We start from the raw sequence: 18763 nt of genomic DNA, 5'->3' as shown, positions 1-18763 counted from the left end.
AAATGTTTGACACTACAAAACATTATCACATGAAATGGGAAAGGATCTCCATGGAGAAAGGGTCTTCATCTAAGTTAAGCACTTAAAGATATGTATATGATTTTTTCTCAATAAAACTTGGGAACCTGATAAATTGACTTTCTAATATGGAAGCGTTTAGATTAATCTTGATATGAAAGAAAAGGTATGGAATACATGTGTGGAGGGATTGAATGCTATTTCAGATGAAGTGTATCTAATTATTTTAAGCTAATAAAATTTGATCCAAATCACCAATTTATGCATTTTGAACTAAAAGATAAAGACAAATCAATGTTTTTTGCTATTGCAACCTTACCCCTAGTAACTCTTCTCTTCATAAAAAACATAAATTGGATAAAGGCCTTCCTTGTGACCACTTTGCAATATATTGATAATTTTAATTGTAATGGTAAAATAATATTACTCGATGAATTTTATGCTTGAACACCTCACCAATAATCCATTATCTAATTACGATATTTAACTATATCTTCTCTAGCTTATGGAGGGTTTTAATATAACATGTGAATTTTCAAATATCACATTAAGGACAACTTTGGCAAGGATTTATTATGCTTAATCATATCATCAGGCTTATTATTTGCATTGGCTTAAAATATTGGCCCACTTCTCATTAATTCATATGTATTCATGGAAATGGTAACAACCCTGTAGCCTATGTCATCTCCTCAATATCTTTACTTAATCAAATTAGAGACATTTATATTAGCAATGACAATGAACTAAACTTTGATCACAAATATATTTCTCTAGCTTTAAAAATGAACACAATTCTTGAAAATAACTCTAATATAAGTAATCAAAATTTAACAAAGTTCATATACAAGCCTAGAGATCCTTAACCCTCTTTAAGGGACCTCTACAATTCTTTCCACATGCCTCCTGCCGCCTCTCAACTTTCTATTCTTTATAATACATTCACCTACAAGTTAACTAATTGCATTAACAAGCACTCCCATCTAGTTTGCACCAATCATAATCACTACTAAACTAATAGATGACATGGCCATGATTTTAATGATGTTAGACAAAATATTGGGTTCCCTTGAAGTAAAGTTTGTCTTCGTCACCAAGCAACATGATACTCTTTTAGATCTTTGTATGTGTGCGCGCGTGTGTGTGTATCACTAAACATTTTTGGAAACACATTTTGGCTATACAAGCTATGATTTAGCCTTAGATTGAGACATGCAAATGTATTTTGCACTCTCAAGTAATTATATGTTGCCCCTATGAACATTGAATATGTTTTTAATGATATTCCCACCACATTTGCACACTCTAATCAACTTGTTCTCTTCAAATGACTTTAAAGAAGGCCCGTAAAAGAAAAGACCAAAGACATAGAATGTTGTCAAAATGAAATTCTTGAGATTAATCGTTTTATCTTTACGCCTCACATCCAAGCTCTATTTAATACTTTTATAAGACAAAGATTTCCCAAATAATGGAAGGAAAGCTCCATCATACTTATCTATAAAGGCAAAGATAAAAACAATCCTTTTAATTATAGAACACTAATGATTCCCTTTATTGGCCAAGCTGTTCAAAACTATTATAGAATTGTTGAATTGAGGCTTCTGTGATCCATATCAAATATAAGAGAGTTTCTTCGACGTAAATCACAAGAAATTTCATTTGTTGACGCGTTTCGAACCAACAAGTGTGGTTCATCGTCAGGACAAGTTGAATAAACAGATCAGGCTTAGTATGATTAAATAGATAGAGCATAAACTCCAACGGCTGTATTCCAGGACCAGGTAACCGCCATATTGACAAATAAATTAGAAAATAAATTAGTTGTTTGTTAGATGAAACAAGATTAGAGGTAAATGACAAATTGAGTTCAAGGGCGAGCACTTGTCTGTTGACCACATTCTTACTTTTAGCATACTATTGAAAATTGTCATTGACCACTTTCCTATTTTTGGGATATCGAGGAAAACCATACAACAATAAAGAAGATATATTTGTTTGCTTTATAATTCTAGAAAATCCTTTGACATTTTTCCCACGGAAAATCTTTTAAATTGTATAAAAGACTTAATAACACCCTTTGAGCTTATGTTTCCCATTTATGGACTCTATGGGCAAACCATTCTCAAACCTAAAACAAGTCAAGGTTGGTCTGAGGAAATTAATTGCAACATTGGAGTTAGGAAATATTATCCTTTATCCCCTACCCTTTTTAGAATTTATAGTGTTCATTTGGAAAATTAATTTGAAGAGGTTACATGCATGGGCACCAACCTTCACTACCACAACATTATTTTACTTTTATATGTTGATGTCATTGTCCTCTTGTTCAAACATATTGTAGACCTTGAAAATATTTGAGTGTCCTTCGAGAGTTCTATGATAGGTATAGTTTGATGGTAATCGTTGATAAAATCAAAATCCTGATTATAAAATCCAAAAAGTGAGTCAATTTTGAAATTTCCTTTATAAACTAACCTTTGGATATGATTAACCACTATACTGATTTTTGTATCATTTTAAATCATAACCTCAATTGGAACCTAAATATTAAAAAAATGATATTTGAAGGAAGTAGGGCATATTATGTCTCTGAAAACCATTATAAAGAATAAAAAATTTGGCATCAAGATAAAAATAATTAACTTTTCTCTAACCTCGCAACACCAATGACCCTCTATGATTGAGAGGTTTGTGGTAGAAGCATATCTTGTGAAACTTTGAATAAAATTTAGAAAATCCAAAATCTATTCATACTTACAACTTCAAATTAAAAACAATACTACATATCCCATTCTTCTCATCAAAGCTAGTATGTGCCCCATCAATTGTGTAGCACAAGTACAAATTAGAAAAACACATGCTTCCCATCATTGCCTTGTAGTTTTGCTAATCATCCTTGGCCAAAAAGAGGTTGGAAAAAGGATGTAATCAATGGTTAAAGCTTTGGGACATCCCAGAAGATATAATCTGGCCTTATGATGAAAGTTGAAAGTAAAATATCTAGATTCTCATGCAGTGATGAAACTATCAAATACAAAAGAAAACCAAGTTACCATAAAAAAAGATAAATTATAATCTTAATCATTATTCCAATCCGAAAGCTTATAGGAAAAATTGATGATTGCTGCATAAAAACTAACTTGCATAAACTACGTATAAAATTGACATATAGAATCTTTCAAAATTTCTCTAAAAACACCATGAATTCTAATCTTTGTCACTCTTCAAATCTAAAAGTTTTTAGGAAAAATCGAGGAATGTTAAACAAAAACTAATTTGCATAAGCTACATATGAAACTAAAATATAAAATCTTTAAAAAATTCTCTAAAAACATCATAAATTTTAATCTTTATCATTCTTCCATTCTAGAAACTTACAGGGAAAATTGACGATTGCTACACAAAAAACAAAAACTAATTTGCATAAACTACATATGAAACTAAAATATAAAATCTTTAAAAAATTCTCTAAAAACATCATAAATTTTAATCTTTTTCATTCTTCCATTATAGAAACTTACAGGGAAAATTGACAATTGCTACACAAAAACTAACTTGCATAAGCTGCCTATGAAAAACATATGGAATCTTTTAAAAATTCTCAAGAAATCTACCATATACCATATAGAAGAAAGTGAAATTACTCATTTCCTTCTAAGATGTGGTTTAAGATGTTAATAAAAAAATAATTTTGCCAGATCACAATTTAGATCATGATATCTTAAATTAAGAAAATCAAATTAAGTTCAAAATTTTTATTGAGAATGCAAACTCAAATGGATACTTTAACAAACTAAATTTATATTAAAAAAACATAAAAAATCAATTTTCGAATTTACAAATTTTTGTTTGTTTGTATCCTAGAGGAACCCGTAGCTTGCGTGACATTAGTTACCAATAAACCTCTTCTTAGTAAACTTGGTTGTAACAGAAGGATTTGAGAACCTTGGATCTCTCAGTTTTCTCAGGACTCACATTACTTCGATCACCAATTGAGCTAGCCCCTAGAACCTAACCAAACTATTTTTGTTGTTAGTAAGTTCGACAATGGTCATATCCAAAAATAACACCCAAATAAAACCAGGAATTGAAGCGATGACTTAACGTCTAAAAATGCTTTTAACATCACCATCTACCAAAAACCCCATGAACTAAACTATATATAACTATATATATATATTTTTTTTAAACTAAACTTATTTTTTTTGATTTTATAAATTAAAATTATCTTTAAAATAATATTAAAAAATAATTTTACAACCTAAACTTATCTTAAAAAATGATTAAAAAGCAACCTGACAAATAATTAGATATTTAAAATATTTAGTTTAAAAATTATTACATCTCCCTAAAATAAAATTATATATGTGCAGTGAATGAAAAATGAAACTGAACATTATTATTGAACTAAATATTATAATATTTTTCAGTCATTTGACTTTACAAGTGGAAAAAGACGGAACTTAAAACATTTTCATTTGGATTGAAATTAAAATAATTAAAATATTTTTTTTTGTTTGTTAAAGTGCATGCAACTCACACTGGGTCAACCATTATCATTGTGGAAAATAACCTTAACTTTCATTTAAATCAGAAAATTAACTTTGGCAATGGACGTCCCAAAAAAATATTTTACGATTTTTCTGGACAACATAAAGATGGAAAAGTGTATATAGAGGGGAAATTACTTTTATGGATTACAACAACAGGCAGGGATAAATTGGGAGTTGGTATTTGCAGAGAAGGTAAAAGCAGAAATAAATGCAAGGCAGAAGAGCAGCAGTTTAAGACGAAGAAGCATTAGGAACAGGAGTAGAAGGCGCGCCATCATCCTCGTTGTACCGCTCAGCTTGAATCTGAACGCTGGCACTGGGGGTTTCCCTCAACAACCCACGTTCGAAACCCCTAAAACCCCCCTGACCCCATAGCAAATCCTTCCATCTGCGATACTTTCCCACAAAATGGATTCGGAGGACGATATGCACGATGCCTACGACGGAGATTATCTTGACGACAGCGATGGAGGAGGGGGACGAATTTTAGATTTTGACGACGAGGACAACGTCGACGACGACAGCGATTATGGCTTCGTCGACAATGCAGCAGACGATCTTGATGATCCCGATTTCTCTGCTTGCCGTCCCCAGGTAATCATCACCCAATTTCTGTCATTTGAGGATCCCACCATCTGTTGCATTCTTCTTTAGGGGCCTGATGTTCAAAGCCTTTGCATTTTAACTCTGTGAATTGTGTGTAATTGCGAGCTTAGGGACATGGAATTAACCCCGATTAGTGATTTCTGTAGTGCAATGTTGTACATTGAGCTCCCTAGGAAGTCGACGACGTGACTTGCTGGGATTGACTTATGTTACGGTCATCTCGAGTTTAACAGTTGGATTTGTTTGTTTCTGCTGGCTGTCGAATTAAGGTGGGATTTTGGAAGAATTCGGGGGTTTAGCTTCGGCATTGTGAAAAATTTGTGGAAATTGAGGCAAGTGGCGAAGTTAGCTAAATGCTCATTTGTACCTACCTTTCCACCAGGAAGTAAAACATTACTTGGTGATTTTCTCCAGTTGAAAGGAGAAGTCTATTTCTGTTTCTCTACTCGTTAAATTAACACACATTTTATTGGAACTAGCTGCTGCTCCGTGATAGATTCTGCAGCGCAATTCTGCCAAGTCAAGATAAATGAAAATCAACTAAAAATTGCACCTTTTTTTTGTTGAGAAAAATGCTTCTTTCAACTATTAATATATGCAAAATATGTACTATTAGGGAATTTTACCCAAAAAAGGTTTTTTTTTTTTTTGGTATATTCTAAGCTAAATAGGCGTTCACCACAAGCTAGAAAAAATTGCAGGCATTAAAAGCCATTAGTTTTGCCAAACTCACCTTAGGTCATCTATCATAAAATATTTCCACTTGGCCATAACCATTTAACCTGAATCTCTCATGGTTCCACTTAACCAGATATTGGAAAACTGAGTTTCTCAAAATTGATCACCATCGAGGACAAGAAGGAATGGCAACACATATCTATAAATCATGGAAGCTATTGCTGGGATCATATCTTCATCAGGCTGAGGGTCATCCTTATCAGTCGTGGTAAGTCCCCGCCCCATCATTAGTCAGCTTCTTGTCACAGTATCCCAGCCAATATTTTTGGGCTTCTTCTTATTCTCAGAAATCATTAGTGTTGGAGGGTTGTATGGTTGACTATGATTATGCTCTCTTCTTTTCCTCACAGGCCAGCTTGCGCTGTGCCTTGCCTTCCCGTTGCTGTGATTAGAGTCTAGACTCTTGGGAGCAAGCAAAAGGGTCCATAGACCGAACAAGAGTCTCCCCTCACGGTGCATGGTGCTCCCCCCAATACTCCAGGAGTCGGTGTACTATGATTTGAGCAAAAGATTAACACATATCAAAAACTGTTAGCCCATAAAAGATTTGATCCATCTGGATTTGGCAAGGCAAATAACATTCCTCTTTTCTCCAAATTAATATAAAACTTCAATTCCAATAAGTTACGAGGCACCATGAAACTTGATGTCCCAGACTCTCAAGATAGGTTATCCTCTTTTAGGGCTGATTTTATGAAAGGGAAGCACGAAGGCGTTGGCAAAAAATTCAGAGACTTTCTTCTTGGTCAACTCAGTAAAGCAACAAAGCCATAATAGATGGTTGAGGCTTTCTGTTACCGGTGCAATGGGCGCATGGGTTGGGGAGTTTTAAGATGGACTAATCTGTATCTGACAAGAACTCCACCGAAGGTAAGGGACCAAGCAAAGGCCTTGTTTGACTCCATCAGAGGTTTCTACACACAACAAAGTTAGAATAGCTATTTAGACTACTCAAACATAAGTATTTATGGTTTATTTAGTTGAGCATGCAACATAGGTTTGTGACATAATCACTTGCCACCATCGAATGGCTTATATTTCCTAAATTCCCTAGCCTTATTCCAATTTCAATCCTTTTGCCAGTTTGTAGGAGATTGATGCATTAGCTTCAGTAGGAATAATCTTGATTACGTATCCAAAAATAGCTTGTAAAGGTTGGAGAGTTTGAAGCTCTACTTTAGCTTAGGCCATGTAATCTAATATCTAGACTTAGATGTGAAGAGGTCTTGAATAGTGTTAAGCCTTTTTTTGAAGAATCTCAGTTTCAAGAATTGAGGTGATTAGGCTAGAGTGTTGATAGGTGACCACCAAATCAAGTGTTTGTTGAAATAAATACTCGTCCTTTCCAATTTAGGAAATGCTTATTAGCTTCCTAGGGCTTCCAAATATTATGAGTATCAAAAGTCCCTTTGACTTTAACCATGGACTAAGTGACAAAGAGAGTTTGGAGGTTCAAGGTTGTTCATGTTTTTTTCCCAAAGGGAGCTCCTTAAGTATTACAGTTAGGTAGGAGAACCTTCCAGGCCTCCTTTCCTTCCAATGCTTGAATAACCCATTTAGCAGAGAGTGCGTGAGTTTTTCTGTGAGGATTCGAAGATCCTCATGTGACCCTAGTCCTAGGTAGTGCAACAAAGAAATTCGAAGCTTTCAGAGTTACTTTGAAAGTGTTTACACCATGCTTGGGGGTGATCCATGTGATGTGGAGTGCATGATGTGATGCTTACTCTTGGTTGTATCTTAGTGGATATACACATTGGAGATAGCTTGTTCATGGATTGATAATATATACCTTCACTTGATGCTTGTGTGGCACACTTCCTTGGGAGGTAGGTTTCTTGTGGTATGGTGACATTCTTTATGAGGTGCACATGGAGGGCTTGGTTTCTTTCTTAGGAGGAGAACTCATTTGGAGGAGTGTCGGGGCATTTAGCAAGACGGCATTGAGCCCTAGGTAGCATGGGGCCACTTGGTTATGTACATGGAGACCTGTATTTTACTTGAGAATGATTGGGTTGAGGAGCATTCATGAAGGTGTGGTTGACTAATAGGAGCACATTGCTTAGGAAGTAAGATTGGAGTGTTGGGGATCATTGAAGGGAGTGTTGGACCTTATCTTGTAGAGCACTTAGCTTGGGACCCTTGTTGATGGACATGATTTCCCTAGAGCTTGAGACATGTCACCGTAGAGTTGGAGTGTTTCACATGTGGACCTATTTAGTGATTAGTTAGGTTGCCTGAGATTATTGTTTGTGCCATTTGGAGCTTTTCCACTTTACTACTATTGGTGTCCCTTAAATATTATTCTATATGAAGGGAGGTAAGAGTCTTTATTTTAGTTCATCATATCACATCAATATTGTCTTAGAGATGTGAGAGTTCATTAGGTCATCTATATTTTAAAGATGAACTTATCTTAGAGTCTTTCTATTTGTCTTTATGCAAGGGAGGTAGGTGTTAGGGTTTGTGAGAGCAAAGCCTCGAGGAGACTCAGAGTGGTGGGTTCGAGTCCTATTATGAGAAAGACTTAGGGTTTGTGGCAAAGAAACCCTAGAGGATACTTGGAGAATTTTGGTTGGAAAGGTTGTGTGAGGCAAGCATGGTGGAAGATCAAGCTTGTACTCTTTGATATTGACGCTAGCTTGTTGTGGAGCCCTTGGCGTAGCTAGATAGGTTGGTGGGAGGCCTTGCTAGGCTTTTGTATTGTGGATTAAGGTTTGCTATTTATGGTGGATGGCCTATTTAGGGTTTGGAGGGCATTGGAGAGTCCTAGGTTGTGATAAGCTTGAAAGACTATCTTGTACTAGCTTGTCATAAGTTGTTGGTATGGAGTTGTAGCTCCATTCTTATGTAGAGATTGTTGAGAAATCAAGAGGCCTATGAATTAGGATTAATTTCTTTGCAAGGTATTTTCTTGTGAATTTTTTGGCTTTATTATTATTATTATATGTTCTCTTATTTCATGCAATTACCAAAATATAAATCAAGATCACAAGAAACAATGAACACAAGATGTAGGCTCTCCAAGCCAGGGCCAAAACCCCACAAGGGGAAAACCTAAAGAAATCTCCTCCTCTTATAGAATCAATTCGAAGTGAGAAATCCAAGACCCAAATCCATTGTCAAGAAGCGAAGTCAAGCCCTCCAAATAACACCAATATCTGTCAAAGTCACTTCTATCAATTTCATCTTCATATCCACAGGACACCCATTCTTGTTGAATTGAGGCTTCTGTGATCCATATCAAGTTTATGAGAAAAAGTTTTTCAGCGTAAATCACATGATAATACATTTGTCGACACGTTTCGAACCAACAAGTGTGGTTCATCTTCAGGACAAGTTGAAGAATCAAATCTTGGCTACAAATTAAATAGGGAGAGCAGATCGTCCAACTTGCCATAGGAAGAACTTGCATTTCTCTTAGACTTTCTGCCACAAAAAACTCGCAATTCTGCCCAGGAAACTCGCGTGTCTTTATCATAAAAGTAGCCTATGAACTTTGCATGTTCTTGCCTCAAAACTTGTCACAGAAAAAGCATTGAATTGCTTGCCGAATTGGAGGAGGGGAGGCTGTATGCCAATATATAGTTGTTCTCATATGCGAAAAGTCATGTCTATTGAGTGAGCCGACTTGTCATCTGGGAGGGCCGACTTGGCTTCTCGAGGTGAATTTACCCAAATTACATTTTCAAACAGTCTTTTTTTCCCTTTTCTTTATAAGAAGTTGGGTGTTAGAAGCCCTTACCAAATTGAAGATTAATAGTTCGCTGTAGAGCTTGGTAAATGGATGGAAATGAACAATTACCTTGCTGTTATGTAACTTCAGACTTGTAAAACTGTAAAAAAGTGCAAAAAACAAGTTAAACCCCTCTTTGGGGCCACCCACACATGTAAAAATGTTTTAAGAAGTTGGATCTATTGATTTTTGTGTAGCATCATGAGGTATTCTTGCTTTGCTAAAAGGCCTTTAAGTTGGTGTGATATTCCCACTTAGCGATATTGCTAAAGGGAAATATCAAATTTTGCCCAATTTTGTATTATTTCAAAATTGCACTTAGGAAAGGTGGGTTTAGAGGCCCCACATGAATTTTTGAGTTAAAGGGAGGCCCAAACATTAGAAGAAGGGGGGGGGGGAATGGAATTGCTAGTGGTTAGTGGGGGCTACCCATAGAGACATATGACCCACAAGGAAATACACACTCAGTGGAGGGAGATTGGTGGGGGAAAGTCGATGGTTGGGCCCATGTTTAGCCAATTTAATGTCCTTAAATTGTCAACATAAATTATCGACCAGGGCAGGTATACTGATGAAGCACAAGTGCACTGTATGTGCTAGAAGTTAATTGATGTCGTTAAGATATCTATGTTCTTGTTAAAGTCTAAATTTAGAATTAATATGAATATGGTATTACTGATTATATTAAAGAATTGTGCCTTAAAGTTGTTAGCTACTTATCTTAGAAATTAATTCCTATTGAATCAATTTATGGATGGTTTAAGTGTGATTCTAAGCTTTGCTCTTGTTAGACTATTTTGGATTTTATCTCTGAATTTTATGCTATAGCCAAGCCTAAATTACTATGTGCTAAAGGGATCTATTCTATCAGATTGTAAATGAATGATGTCTGGATTTAACTGTGAAGAAAATGATTGTGACTCTTTTACTCATTCAATGTCATCCAGACAAGTTATAAATCTAATAATCTGAAAAGCAACTATGTTATGAAAATGAAACAGTTGACTACACTAGGTAGAAAGCAAGGAAAATGATCAAACTGTACCAGATAAAAAGCAAATGAAATAACATAATTAAGCTAGGTATAAAGCAAAGGGAATTGCTTATGCAAACAACGATTCAATTATGAATTCCATAACACTGCATTTCAAACACAAAATTGAGCATCTATGATAAAGCAATTAAGGAAATCTATGTGAAATTGGTTAAAGACCTGTACTGGTCGTAAGGGCCGTCCACGAAACAGTCGACAATCTCCAATCAACGTAGTATGGAAAAACATAAACCAAGTCTATTACCTGCAAACAAGTGTATCAAGATGTTCTTAAAATCTACATATATTGGCGCACACCCAAACCACAGAGCGGCCATTGCTTTTATAATACTTCTCTGTATAAAAATACGAGAGTTTCAAGCCTATATATCTTTATTTCGATCCTACTAAATCAAACTATATCGCTAAATAATCGATTTGCTATTTGGAAAAGCAAATCGATAAGATTTCAAAAAAGCTCGGTCTTTGTCTTGGCGATAATGCTACAGTTGACTTTGAGGTTGACCGTGTTGTCATGCGATCTTCTTGAAGGATTGGCTCGAGAGAATAGGAAAGAATCCACGAGGGAATCATTCCTCATCCATCCATATCTTCCTTGGCTAAGCTGGAGCATCTGAACCCTATTAACAAAGGAGATAGTTGCGGAAATCCGAATTAGCTGCAGAAACAGGCCAATTCCGTAGCCAAATGCATACTTTAACAAAACAATAAGGTATATAGACAAATATGAAGAAGAAGACATTTAAATGCTTACTTTTAACAAAACCTTGTGTCTATTGCATTATTTAGGTGATATGTATAAGAAAAAGGAAGAAGTATAGGCAAAAAGGGTGTCAAGGTAAGATAGTCCTTGGACTCTACATTCCCCCATGCTGGAGGTTTTGTATGTCCTCATACAATTCATCATTGTCATTCTCTTGTTCCTTTTGATTATCGCCTTCAGGATTCACTTTTTTCTTCTTTCTGGCAACCACTGGCATCCTTGGTTTCCTCATGAGGATTTTGTATTTTAGGTTGATAATTTCTCTTTGCCTTGTTCTCTTTCTTCAGCTTTTTGTTCTTTTTGTACCACAAACTCAAATGAAGGATAAGGTTGTCACTTTTTGCAATTTGAATCCCATTTTGTGCTTTCAATGTCTGATTTTCATTCTTGAGATATCTGTTCAATGTCTCTAGCTCAAAGATTTCTTGCTTTAAAACATTGGATGCTGAAGGTTCTTGTGGCTCATTGAACTGATTGCTTCCTTCTCCAGGACTTTGGATTGATTCTTTAGTTGTTGCTTCCTTTCTTTCTTATGACTTTATGTAGTCATAAATCTCTTGTTGAACAGGGTCAACACCTGGACTGTGCACTGGACTTTTCAGAGGTGAACTGCAGGGTGGTGATGACACTCTTGGTGATAGTTTTGGTGATTCTTCCTGGGAACCTTCAGGGTTTTCAGTTGGCTCATTTTCTTTGAGATCAATGTATTTCGTAGCTCCTGAGACTGCTTGTTGCATTGTATTCAACCTGGTACTCCTCCTTAGTCCCGGGGTCTGTAATCTCTGTGCTTTCCTTCTTTTGGCTTTTGGCTTTTCTTCCTGAGGAAGGGTCTCGGTTTGTGGTAAATCTTCTGTTCTTTTGCTAGCTTTCTTCCTTCTAAGATTTCCCCTTTTCATTTTCTGCAAAATATCAACTATGGGTAGTTCATCTTCTGATAATTCCTGTTGAGACTGGGGTTCTTTTATTGTTTCCATTGTTCTCTTCTTTCCCTTGAGGGTTCTACTACTGCTGGGCTATTCAAGAGCTTTTTCTTCAAAATGGTTTCTTACCAAGAAATTTTCCCAGTTATCCCCTACACTCTGAAGGTGGAATTCAACCAAGATCTTTACCAATCCATGATGATACATGGTACTGTCTATGAATTGAATCTTCTTTTGAACATTCATGGACATTTTCTTAAGACTATGCAAGAGGAAATAAGGAAGATTCATCTGGTGTTCCTCAAGAAAATGCATCATTATCCTAATGTGGTAGAAATACATGTATCCAAACCGACCCTCACAAGTAATAAATTTTTGAAGTACAAGAAGTAAATTCCTCCATTTACTCTTAAGGGTTGTACTAGGAATACCTTTCTTGAAGATTGTGGTATCCATGTTTGGATTTTTCAGGAAGACTCTCCAATCTTCTCCATTGATTCCCCTGTTTTTGAACCATTTCTCTCCGCTTCTAGGCAATTCAATAGCTTCTGCGATCAGAGACTCCGTTATAGTGAACTTAATGTCTCCTATCTCAACCTCCGTTCCATCAAACGAGCGTGCAAAAGTCTTCGTCACTTCCCTGTGGAAACCGTTGAATTTCTCTATGAATTGTAACCATTGTTTCTTCTGCAACAACTCCCTGGTCTGAGGATATCCTTCTAAGAATTTCTTTCCTACTGGCTCGGTTCGGACAATAACACCCATTATGAAGGATGCTTCGTCTCAAGGACTGCTTATTTTGACAGGAGAAATGGTGTTGGTAGGGTTTCGGTTAGTGGCAGAGAGATAGAAAGGTTATATGAATTCAGAGAAATGGAAGAACATATGAATTATAATGAAGGCTGTGGGAATGAATTTGACCGTTGGAGCGCATTCAAAATAATGATTCGGTGATTTACTTCAACCGATTCGGAATAAGGACAAGACAGAGGTTTTAAGTGGTGGTTTATGATGATTTTGACAGGAGACCTTCACCCTTTATTTGCAATGATTTCGTTTTATTTTGGCAATGCTATGTCCTCTTAGTTCATATATGTAATATATTAATCCTCATTGTTAAATTAAAGTATCACATACCTTTGATTAACTTTGCTAACCTTAATTGTTTTTTGATATCTCCTGCAGGTACTTTGCACTGTCAATTATCCTTCAATTCGAATCACCAAGTGTTCCTGTCAAGTGGCTTCAAAAATTTATTAGGGTTGCAGAAACTTGTCCTAGTTGTAGAAACTTGTCCGAGTTGCGGAAAGTTGTTGATTTTGTAGCTGAAAAGAAAAAACTTTAAGAAAGGAACTTTATTTTTGAAAAGAAAATTTAAGGTGCCAATAGGAGTTGGTTTTCACTTCAAATTTTTTGTATAAACATGCCAACAACATGTTGGTTTTCATGTTTATACTTTTTATTATTATTATATTATTTTTTGAATATTATATATATATATATATATATATATACAATTTATTTATCATTATTATTATTATTTTTAAACATAAAATTGAGTAAAATTTCTAAGGTGGAAAAGAAGGAGAACTCTTTTCAACCATCTTCAATTCTGAATTATCTTGGAAAATTTTGACAAATTCTTCTTTTGTCAATGGCTTCTGATAAAGTTTGAGTCGATGTCCATTTACTAAAAGAGGAATTTTCTCTTCATCAATAGTCCTGATTCTAACTGCACCATTGTCAAAGACATTTTCAACTTCATAAGGTCCAAGCTAGTGGGTTTGGAATTTCCCTTGAAAATTTTTGAACTTTGAATCAAAGAGTAATGCCCAATCTCCTGGATGAAATTTTCTTTCTTTAATGTACTTATCATGCCATCTGGATCTCTGTTGTTGAACTAGGCTGGTTCTCTGGAGGGCTTCTTGTCTTATTTCATCAAGCTCATTAAGTTGTTTCATCCTTTGCTTCTGTGCTTATGATAGGTGAAGATCTAGTTGGACCACTGTTTTATAAGTCTGGATTTAGAACTCTTTTGGAAGTAAGACTTGCTTCCCATATACAAGTTCGTAGGGAGTATGTCCTGTAGTACTTCTCCATGTAGTTCTATATGCCCACAAAGCTTCTGGAAGATTTTTTGCCCAATCCTTCCTATGTAAGTGTACAGTGTTGGTAAGGATTGCTTCAATCACCTTATTTGTAGACTTAACTTGTCCATTGGCTTGTGAATGATACAAAGTAGACTTCCGATGTTTGATTCTAAATTGCTCCACAAGCTTCTGCACTAGTCTGGATGTGATTTGTGTTCCTTGATCTGTTACAATTTCTCTTGAAACACCAAAAAGAGTGAAAATAGCCTAAAAAAGAAATGAAACTACACCATTTATAGTAGCCAAAAGAAGTGCTTTAGTTTCTACCCATTTAGTGACATAATCAGTTCATACCAGAATATACCTCTTTTAACATATTCCTAGTCCAACAAAATCTAGTGTCCACTTTTCAAATGGTTCAATTAGTAGCTGTGGTTGTAATGGCATTTCTTTTGAAAGCGTGGGTTTGCGCATTCTCTGACAACTATCACATCTTTTAACATATTCCTTGGTATCCCTGAAAATGGAAGGCCAATAATATCCTAAAAGTAAGACTTTATAAGCTGTTCTTTTGTCAGAAAAATGTCTTCCACATGGTTTATCATGGCAAGCTTCAAGTATTTTTGGTATTTTGTTCTCTCGAACACATCTTCTGATGATGAGATCTGGTCCTGTTTTGTATAACTTTTCATTTATCCATGAATAAGATGTGCTATTGTGGACTATTCTTCTCTTTTCTCTAGGAGACAAATGAAATGGCATTTTCCCTGTAGCTAAATAGTTAGCAATATCTATATACCAAGGTGATTTAGTAGATACTGCAAAAAGGTATTCATTAGGAAATTTATCTTCTACAGGTTGATCATTATTATCATTTTGAATTCTAGATAAAAAGTCAGCAATTGTGTTTTGTTTTCCGGGCCTATCTAGAATGGTGATGTTAAATTCTTGTAATAATAAGAGCCATCTGGTTATTCTCCCATTAGTGATTGGTTTATTCATTAGGTATCTAATGGCAGAATGGTTTGTGTGAATGAAAGTTTCATAGCCAATTATATAATGTCTGAATTTGTTAATGGCATGAACTACAACGAAAAACTCCTTTTCAGTTACAGTATAATTTAACTCTGCAGGAGTTAAATTTTTATTGGTATAATAGATTGCATAAGGAGTAAGATCTTTTTGCCCTAACACAGCTCCTAAGGCTGAATCTGAAGCATCAGTTGAGATATGGAAAGGTAATTTCCAATTAGGTCCTTTTAAAATAGGTGCTTTAGAAATTCTCTTTTTCAAAGTTTCAAAGGCAGTTTGACATTCAAAATCCCATTTGAATTCACAGTCCTTGGTAAGAAGTTTAAAGAGTGGAGATGCAATTTTTGTGAAGTTTTCTATAAATCTTCTATAATATCCAGTAAAACCAAGAAAACTTCTAACATCTCATTGGCAGTTTGGCACTGATAACTTAGAAATGACTTCAACTTTAGATGAGTCCACCTTAATTCCATTTCCTGAAATATGGTGACCTAAAACAATTCCTTCATTAAACATCATGAAACATTTCTCATGACTTAACGAAAGATTTGTTTCTTTACATCTTATTAACACTTTTTCTAAATTTCCAAGTGCTTCATTAAAAGAATCACCATAAACTGTGAAATCATCCATGTATACTTCCACACAATCATGAATAAGATTAGAGAAAATTCCGAGGACTGCTCTTTGGAATGTTGCCGGAGCATTGCATAATCCAAAGGGAAGTACTCGGTAAGCATAAATTCCCCATGGAGAGGTGAATGTGGTTTTATCTTGATCTCCAGGTGCTATCTGAATTTGGTTATATCCACTAAAACCGTCCAAAAATGAAAAATACTTTTTCCCTGCTAATGTGTCTAAGACTTGATCTATGAAAGGTAGTGGAAAGTGGTCCTTTAATGTTGCTTTATTTAATTCCCTCTAATCGATGCATACTCTCCATTTTCCATTTTTCTTTGGAACTATTACTAAGGGTGAAACCCATTGAATGTCTGATATCAGATAAATGAAATTTACATTTAATAGCTTTTGCAACTCCTCCTTAACAATTTCTTTTAGATTTGGGTTTATTCTTCATTGCGGCTGTCTAACTGGTCTTACATTTTGTTCAATGTAGATATGATGTATGCAAGTTTTAGGATAAATTCCTCTCATATCAGTATATTCCCATGCAAAGCAGAAGAATGTTTCTGCAAGATTTCCATCAATTGATTCTTTTGTAGTTCTTCCAAGTTTTCATTAACATTCAAGTTTTACCTGGAAAGATTTCTATTAAATAATTCCCAAAATTTTCCATAGAGAGCAATGATACTTGTCTAGATGAGAGATATTCATTTCGACTACGATCATAATGTGAGGAAGATTCATTATTTTCCAATAGATTTAAAATTTGGTCTTCCTCTCTTACTTGTTCAGTAGTAAAAACAGGTTGTATATCATCTTCATCATCTATCCATTCTTCATTTTCTGTTTCTATTATTGTTCTTGCAGGAGGGTATAATGTAAATTTCTTTGTAGAATTTCCATCTGAAATAAACATGTCACCTGATCGACAACTGATGAAAGCATCAGCTGTAGCTAACCAAGGTCTTCCTAGGATTAATGGATGTCCTCCTAGATTATTCTTGGGTGTTAAGACCATGAAATCAATAGGATATTCCCAAGAATCTAAGGATACACAAACATCCTCCAATACACCATCAGGTTTGATCACAGACCTATCTGCTAATTGTAATAGCGTTGGTGTGTATTGCAAGTTAGGAAGCCTAAGTGAGTCCATAACTTGTTTACTCATTATGTTTATGGCTACTCCTAGATTAATCAATGTGTTTGGGATTTCAGTTCCATTGATGTGAATTTTTACAATGGAGCTTCCTGGATCTAAATATTTTTGAATTGTCATTTTCTCCATCATGATGTTTGCAATTTTTCCGACTAATTGATTTTTTTTTTTATGTCCTTTTTTTTCATCCCGATCTTTGAGTAGTAATTCCTTAATTGTTTTCTCAAAGATTGGTATTTCTTTTATGGCTTGTAACAAAGGAATTTTGATACAAACATTTCTTAATTCATCCAACATATCATAATCAGGAAATGTAATTTGTTTTTCTACTCCTTCATCATTTTTAATCGTTCAGGGAAAGGTGGCCTAATTGACACCAATGGTTGTTCTATGATAGGAGTATTTATTGGAACATTTTTTGTTTGATTATTTTCTTTTTGAGGGAGAGAGGTCTCTCCTTCTTTAGATTGATTTTTATCTTTATGAAGATTTGGTCTCGTTTTCTGAATAACAACAGGGGGTTTTTTTTGTAACACTCTTCCAGACCTTAATTGGACATTATTTAGATCTAGTGGAGTTATTACATAAGTTTGAGGGTTTTGCCCTTCCATGTTGTACACGAATTGTTTTGGTATTTTATTATTAGGATTCGGAAGTGGTTGAGCGGGTAGTTGATTTGGTTTTGTGGAAATGGTAGGGAGAGCTGTGGGTTTTGATTTTGAACTTGGATTTGAGATAATTGATCAGCTTGGGGAATTTGATTAGATTGGGGTAGAAATTGCGTTGGAAGATAGGATGGTGAATATTGTGGATATGAGCATAAGCCCCATAAGGACTTTGCCATCCTTGATTCCAAGATTGTGATTGTGGCTGAGCTCAAGGTTGCCAAGATGGATTCCAATTATTTTGTGAAGACTAAGCAAATTGTTGTGGTCTGAAGCCTTGTGGTTGATTTGGTTGAGAGTTTTGCCATGGTCTCTTGGCTATAAAGTACAAAGGGTCTACTTGGTCTGGTATTCCTTCATCATTAAATACAGACTTGAGACCTGGTAAAGAAGGACATTCCTTAGCGTCATGATTATCTGCACATATGACACAAGTTTCTATAGCCTTTGAATCTAAGGGACATTCTCTTAGTGCGTGTTTCTTTCGACATCTAGGACAGAAAATAGATAATGCAACATTTTCAGATTTTTCCTTGTTCTGTATTTTAAGGGTGTCTATTTTTTCACTTAGACTCCCTAAAATATCTGTCTTGAAGGTATCAAACAAACTTCCTAATTCTGTCCTGCTGACTGTCCCATTTGTAGATTTATTAATTCTTGATAAGAGGGGGTATCTAGGACTCTTTCCAACTCGTGCTTTACCCCTTGAGATATGTACACATAAATCACAAATATTTGCAAATGGTAATTGAGAAGTATCTCCTTTCCCAGTTAAGTTAAGGAGATCGATCCATTCATCTTTACT

At 35.2% G+C, this 18763-nt stretch overlaps 1 protein-coding gene across 2 annotated transcripts in view; it reads left to right on the top strand.

Moving 5' to 3' along the window:
- Positions 1-4639: 4639 nt before the first annotated feature.
- Positions 4640-18763, top strand: part of LOC149205861 (putative E3 ubiquitin-protein ligase ARI8) — a 446435-nt gene continuing 432311 nt past the window's right edge. Inside the window, exon 1 of one of the 2 annotated variants that reach the window (XM_089395193.1) lies at positions 4640-5168. In XM_089395193.1, coding sequence (XP_089251319.1) covers positions 4983-5168 — 186 coding nt within the window. In that variant the 5' untranslated portion in view covers positions 4640-4982. The remainder of the gene's footprint in view (positions 5169-18763) is intronic. The other variant, XM_089395192.1, reaches the window with a different exon arrangement.

This window comes from Pinus tabuliformis, chromosome 1_2 (genome assembly GCF_031772625.1).
Source record: "Pinus tabuliformis cultivar Carrire ecotype Pingquan chromosome 1_2, CPIR1, whole genome shotgun sequence".
Lineage (NCBI taxonomy): Eukaryota > Viridiplantae > Streptophyta > Pinopsida > Pinales > Pinaceae > Pinus > Pinus tabuliformis.
Note: the sequence above shows the minus strand (reverse complement) of the source record. Positions and strands in the feature narration are given on the sequence as shown.